Source organism: Sinocyclocheilus grahami, unplaced genomic scaffold (assembly GCF_001515645.1).
Source record: "Sinocyclocheilus grahami isolate Dianchi unplaced genomic scaffold, SAMN03320097.WGS_v1.1 scaffold474.1, whole genome shotgun sequence".
NCBI classification, from domain to species: domain Eukaryota; kingdom Metazoa; phylum Chordata; class Actinopteri; order Cypriniformes; family Cyprinidae; genus Sinocyclocheilus; species Sinocyclocheilus grahami.
In genome coordinates, this window is record NW_015505653.1 from 592,038 (window position 1) to 598,977 (window position 6,940).

At 36.6% G+C, this 6,940-nt stretch overlaps 1 protein-coding gene across 1 annotated transcript in view; it reads left to right on the forward strand.

Annotated features, from left to right (window-relative positions):
- The window catches only part of slc1a6 (solute carrier family 1 member 6), a 13,857-nt gene extending 7,309 nt beyond the window's left edge, over positions 1 to 6,548 (forward strand). Inside the window, exons 5-9 of the mRNA XM_016235794.1 lie at positions 680 to 993; positions 2,494 to 2,727; positions 3,802 to 3,996; positions 4,128 to 4,262; positions 6,143 to 6,548. Of these exons, the coding sequence (XP_016091280.1) occupies positions 680 to 993; positions 2,494 to 2,727; positions 3,802 to 3,996; positions 4,128 to 4,262; positions 6,143 to 6,341 (1,077 nt within the window). The 3' untranslated portion in view covers positions 6,342 to 6,548. The remainder of the gene's footprint in view (positions 1 to 679; positions 994 to 2,493; positions 2,728 to 3,801; positions 3,997 to 4,127; positions 4,263 to 6,142) is intronic.
- The last annotated feature ends 392 nt before the right edge of the window (positions 6,549 to 6,940 follow it).

Consider the following 6,940-nt stretch of genomic DNA (forward strand, 5'->3'; position numbering starts at 1 on the left):
ACTTATTTTTCCCTTAAAATTATACATTTTCTCAGTTTAAACATTTGATATGTCATCTACTGTATGTTGTATTCTGAATAAAATATTGAAGTTTGAAACTTCCACATCATTGCATTCTGTTTTTATTCACAATTTGTACAGTGTCCCAACTTTTTTGAGATGTGTTGATGCCATGAAATTTAAAATCAACTTATTTTTCCCTTAAAATTATACATTTTCTCAGTTTAAACATTTGATATGTCATCTACTGTATGTTGTATTCTGAATAAAATATTGAAGTTTGAAACTTCCACATCATTGCATTCTGTTTTTATTCACAATTTGTACAGTGTCCCAACTTTTTTGGAATCGGGTTTGTATATTGCAAAAAAACAAAAACAAAAAATCTATTTATATATATATATCATTCAGCCCTATTTGGTACAAGTAACAGACATTACACTCTAAAAAAATGCTGGGTTAAATACAACCCAGTGCTGGGTAAAATAGGGACAAACCCAGCAATTGGGTTGTTTTTACCCAGTGGTTGGGTTACTACCCAGAAGGTTGGGTTAAACATTTAAACCAACTGCTGGGTCAAAACAGCCCAATTGCTGGGTTTGTCCCTATTTTACCCAGCACTGGGTTGTATTTAACCCAGCATTTTTTAGAGTGTACTAATCACCCATTTTTCTTGCAGTACAAAACATTATACAAGAAAATCGTGTTGACCAAAAATGTCACCATCATGGTCAATGCGACAGACAACTTCAACTCTACAGATCTCATCCAAGTGTCCAACCTCAGCACAATCCTGCAGACCATCCAGGAGACGGTGGAAGAGGTGGTGCCTGTGTCAGGATCCTCGAATGGGGTGAACGCATTGGGGTTGGTGGTCTTCTCCATGTGCTTTGGATTAGTGATTGGAAACATGAAACAGCAGGGTCAGGCTCTCCGGGACTTCTTTGACTGCCTGAATGAAGCCATAATGCGCTTGGTAGCCATCATTATCTGGTAAGTGTGGGATTATGATGCTCTGATAACTTTCCTGCTGAATCTTTGACAACAGTAAGGCAGTTATTTAAGAGAGAATGATGTGGTGCTTGCTTTTTGTCCTGTTTGTTAATTTATTTAAAAAATACATTAAAAAAGCAATTCATACATACAATGGCTTGAATACCCCTCTTCATATTATATATATATATATATATATATATATATATATATTATTGTTGTTGTCCCATGTGGTGCATGTAACAATCCAATAAAGACAAAGAAGAAGAAGAGTTCAATAATATTTAATAAGCTAATGATCAGGGTACAATCCACGTTATCCACATCAAACATAGACAAGACTGGACAAACACTGGGAGCAAATACAGGGTTTAAATAAGACAGAGGACTAACGAGATAACTAACAATCATTTATTAATAATTAATAATAAATAATCAGGCACATGAGGGAAAACTATAGGTCAAACAGGGAAGACTAAGACAATGACAAGACTGTGACAGTTATATTAGACTTTATATAATATTCTAAAATGATTAGAATGCTAAAAAGTCACATAAAACTCAAAAAAAAAAAAAAAACGTAATAATATAAAAGTTTAAAAGTAAATGAAACCTGAAACCTGAATACATTTTTTAAAGAACTTTATTAACAATTTTTTTTTCTCTGTTTTTTTTTTCTTGTACACTCTTATTTGTATCAAAACCATAATAATGAGAAACTATCTTATAATAATGGACTGGTATATCATATTAATGAGAACATTTTTCATAATAGCAAATTAATATGTCGTGATATTTAGAAAAATATCTCATAACTGTGACTTAGTATCATGTAATGAAAACATTACTCATAATAATGACTTAACATCTCATAATAAGAAACTTTATCTTAGTAATGCTAATATATGTTAAGTGAGTATTATGTCTCGCATTATAAGTCACACTTGTTTTGTTCTAAATATTATGACATCTTAACTGATGATTATGAGAAAGTTTGTACAGTTTATACTCAAAGTCGTTATTATGAAGGCTTCTCATTATAAGGAAAATCTAAGTCATTATGTGATTTGGTCCTAAATATTATGACAAATTACATTTATAATAATTAAGCATCATTTTTATGCGAAAGGTTCTCATTGTTATGATATACTATTATTTTGACAACTGTTCTCAATATAATAAGATGCTAAGTCATAATTATATTTTATAGTTATAATTATATAAAATATTATGGCATATTAATTTATAGTCCTGAGAAAGTTTCTCATTATTATGAGAGTTTCTCATTATTAGGACTTTTTTTTGATACAGAATTACACATATCACATATAATTACAAATATCATGTGATATATTTAAAAGTTAATTTAAAAAGGGCTCTATTTATGCATGCGTGTGTGCAAAAGTTATTTATTAAACTATTATTTGTTATTTATTAAAATGTACACTTTATTAAAGTATTGGTGTGAAATGTGTGTCACGTCTCTGCTCTGCTGAGCAGGTATGCTCCGGTGGGAATCCTCTTCCTGATTGCAGGGAAGATCGTTGAGATGAAGGATCTTGCTCAGGTGGGCGGACAGTTGGGGATGTACACGGTTTCTGTCATTGTTGGGTTGCTCATCCACGGCCTGTTCGTTCTGCCTCTGCTCTTCTTTGTGGTGACCAAGAAGAACCCTTTCACCTTCATCGCTGGGCTGCTGCAGGCTCTGATCACAGCTCTAGGCACCTCATCCAGGTAAACACTTTATAGAACTCCGTGTAGGGCTCTTCTTACACATCCCACAGCAACAAAACAGAGCAAATCGTTTGTTGTTGTTGTCACAGTTCATTGAGAAGAAGATCTGTTGGTCCAGTAGCAGATGGTGTTTCTACCCCATGGAATGGTTTTATGAATATAGTGTGGATACATATTTCCTATTGAAACTGGAAGGGCTCTTTTTCATATCTTTTAATAAACATTAGAGCCAAGCAGAACTACACCTGACACGGACAAAAGCAAGACATTTTCTAAATGAATAAATTATGTGTCCTTCACAACCAGTTATTGAATTGATCATTTCTAGAGATTCTAGAAAGCATTTAATTGAACAAATATTTGCAAGATAAACTATATATTTTAATATTTTTAATTATAATTTGATTATATATACAGTGTAATGCTAATTTAATATGATATTATATCAATAATATGATATTTTTGGTACCATAAAGGTTTTGTTACTTGAAATAAAATAAATGTTAACTCAAATAAATGGAAAAAAACTTAAGCTTAGCTTATTTTGTTCACAAGGCAACATTTTTCATTTAGTTTAACTTGATGTAGGCTACTAAAATAACTAAAATTAAACTGAAATAAAAATGAATAAAAATTATATAGACATTTAAAATCAACAAAAGCTAATAAAAATGACAAAAACACAAAAACTTCAGCTAAAATTAACATATGAAATGAACTAAAATTATATTATATAGCAATAAAATCTGATTCAAAATGTTAACAGAAACTATAATAGTATCTCAATGATGCTAAAATAACACTGCACTTGTATAGAAATGACCTCAAAGCTAAAAATGCAAAAATCTTTGGCATATGATCAAGCATTTATTTATTTATTTACACCTAGTTGTCCTGACTAAAACTCTGTCACACTGTATGCTCTACACAGGTAAGTATAAAAGTTAGACATAAATCCTCAATTGAGCTCATTTACACCTCAGTGATTCAATTCTCCTAAATAGATTTCAATCGATATTTTTAGTTTTAACTGCACACAATACTACGCTATTATTATCTTCTCGTCTTCCTCAGCTCTGCCACCCTGCCCATCACTTTCCGTTGTCTTGAAGAAAACAACCATGTGGACAAACGAGTGACACGTTTTGTGCTGCCAGTTGGAGCCACAATCAATATGGATGGCACTGCTCTGTACGAGGCAGTGGCGGCCATTTTTATTGCCCAGGTCAATGACATGGACCTGAACTTTGGGCAGATCCTCACCATCAGGTTAGTTTTGGCAAGCACAAGTACTGAAGGCAATCAGTTTTTACTTTACCATTCTCCTTATTACAAACAATATCTCCAGTGGGCTATTTTCCATCAATCTCCAAATTAAAAAGCCCTCATGTTTCCTGCAGCATTACAGCGACCGCCGCTAGCATCGGAGCAGCAGGCATCCCTCAGGCTGGGCTGGTTACCATGGTGATAGTATTGACATCGGTGGGACTGCCTACGGAGGACATTACACTGATCATCGCGGTGGACTGGTTCCTGTGAGTCTCTCTCAAATGTCACGCTGAAGCATGCGGCTCCAGTAGAGAGCCCTCTCTCAAAGGTTATCGATACATAATGCAGACTGCTAATCTGAAGCAGTGTTGGCAATGTTGACACATTCTGCTTTCATATTGAGCTTCCATAATATTGAACACTGAATTGAATACATAATTTTTTCTTCAGTGACTTATTCAATGCTATAAACAGAAAGTTTATTTATTTAACAGATTATGAACTCTTTGCCCTGATATTGACATAATTTTCCAGCTTTTTTGTGTTTTCACTCTTATACGGTAGGGGGCGCTATTGCAGGTGTAGTCTTTGACAAAAACGCAATTTTCTCAGCTTTTTGTTCAAAATGTTGCTTTTTCATGAAACTTACCCACATTCAAGTGTTCATAAAAAAGTTATGCATGACATATTCCATGTTTAGATATTCATACAATTAAATATTCTCGGGTCCATGAAAGTATTGTGAAAATGATCAAAAATGCTGGCGGTGGCTGGCAGCTTTTTTAAAAAACACTGGCGGGGAAAGAGTTAATGATGTTTGCTAATGTAAGCATTATTGTTATTTGATGCTTATTTAATCAAACTAAATACTAAGTGTTAAATTTGGTAACATAACCAGTCCTGCTCCTGTGCATCAGACATGAATGATGCCTCAAATCATGTGGTTTGTTGAGGAAAGGTGTGTTGTTACTTTTCTAAGCAGTACGATGATTTACAGTTGACAAAAACAGGTCCAAACATGCCATGTTACATTGATGGAGGGACCCGAGATATTTTTTGGAACAATCTTAATCACCCTAGGAACCACCTGGGGAAATCCTAATCACCTACAAAACACCAGCAACTGCATAGCAACACCTTGGCAACCACCCTAGAAACCACCTAGTGACCACATTGGCAACCACCCACAACATCCTAGCAACTGCATAACATAATGTTGAAAACCACTCAGAACACCATAGTACTTGCATAGCAACACCCTAGCAACCATCTAGCAACACCTTGGCAACCACCCACAACACCTAGAAGCTACATAGTAGCATGCTAAAAACACTCAGAACACCTTAGCACTTGCAAAGCAATGCTCTAGCAACCACCTTCCAACACCTTGGCAACCACCCACAACACACCAGCAACTGCATATCATCACCTTGGCAACTACTCCAGTAACTGCATAGCAAAAAACAAACAAACAAAACACTCTGAACAGCTTAGCACCTGCAAACTAATACCCTATCAACTCTCTAGCAACACAATGGCATCCACCCACAACACCTTGACAACCACTCATAACAGCTTAGCAGTAAGTAACTGTACATAACACTTAAGCAGTAAGTGACCACCTAGCAATCATCTTGAATATCCTAGCAACCTTCTAGCAATGCCTTGACGATTGTCCACTACATCCTAGTAACTACATAACAACATGCTGAAAAACACTCAGAACAACATAGCAACACTCTAGCAACAGTTTGAACACAACACCCTAGAAACCAATCAGAACATACTTTTCACATGCATAGCAACAACCCACAACATCCTAGAAACTGCGTAAGCAACATGCACACCTTGACTCCTGCATGGTACCACCTTAGCAACCACCTAAAAAACACATTGGCAACCACCCACAGCACCCTAGAAACATGCTAAAAACCAGTCTTAAACACCCTAGCACCTGCATAGTACCACCTTAGCAACATATTGGTAACCACCCACAACTCCCTGACAATGACTTATAACACCCTAGCAACACCATGGCAACCAGCTGCAACACTCCAGCATTGTGCTTATGTGTTTTTCATGGCCACGCAGCACTCACATCTGCAGAAAATGGCTTTAATGTGAATGTTTTTGTGTGGTTGTTCAGGGATCGACTCAGGACCACCACCAACGTGCTGGGAGACTCATTTGGCGCTGGAATCGTTGAGCATCTGTCACGACAAGAACTCCAGAACCAGGATGTGGAAATCAGTAACTCTGTGATTGAGGAGAATGAAAAGCCGTACCAGCTGATCTGTCAGGAGAACGACTCTCTCAAACATCGCAACAGTGAAACCACCATGTAATAATCCTCAAATCATTAGAGTTCACACCCATAGACTGTAAATAAAAAAGGGGTACGACGCATCTCCATTTCTGTCCACTATAGAAAAGTGAAGCCAAAATATCCCAGTATGGCCACCCTCATCTTATGCCGATGACATCATTTGGAGCCCAATCTGTTCAGTAGTGATTCATTTGGAGCCTGAGTCTGTGCAGTTGTGATTCATTTGGAGCCTGAGTCTGTGCAGTTGTGATTCATTTGGAGCCTGAGTCTGTGCAGTTGTGATTCATTTGGAGCCTGAGTCTGTGCAGTAGTGATTCATTTGGAGCCTGAGTCTGTGCAGTAGCGATTCATTTGGAGCCTGAGTCTGTGCAGTAGTGTTCGTGAGATGGCGCCTGAGTCTGTTCAGTAGTGATTTATTTGGAGTCTGAATCTGTTCAGTAGTGTTCGTGAGATGGAGCCTGAGTCTGTTCAGTAGTGATTAATTTGGAGTCTGAGTCTGTTCAGTAGTGATTCATTTGGAGCCTGAGTCTGTGCAGTTGTGATTCATTTGGAGCCTGAGTCTGTTCAGTAGTGATTAATTTTTAGCCTCTGAGTCTGTTCAGTAGTGTTTGTCATGTG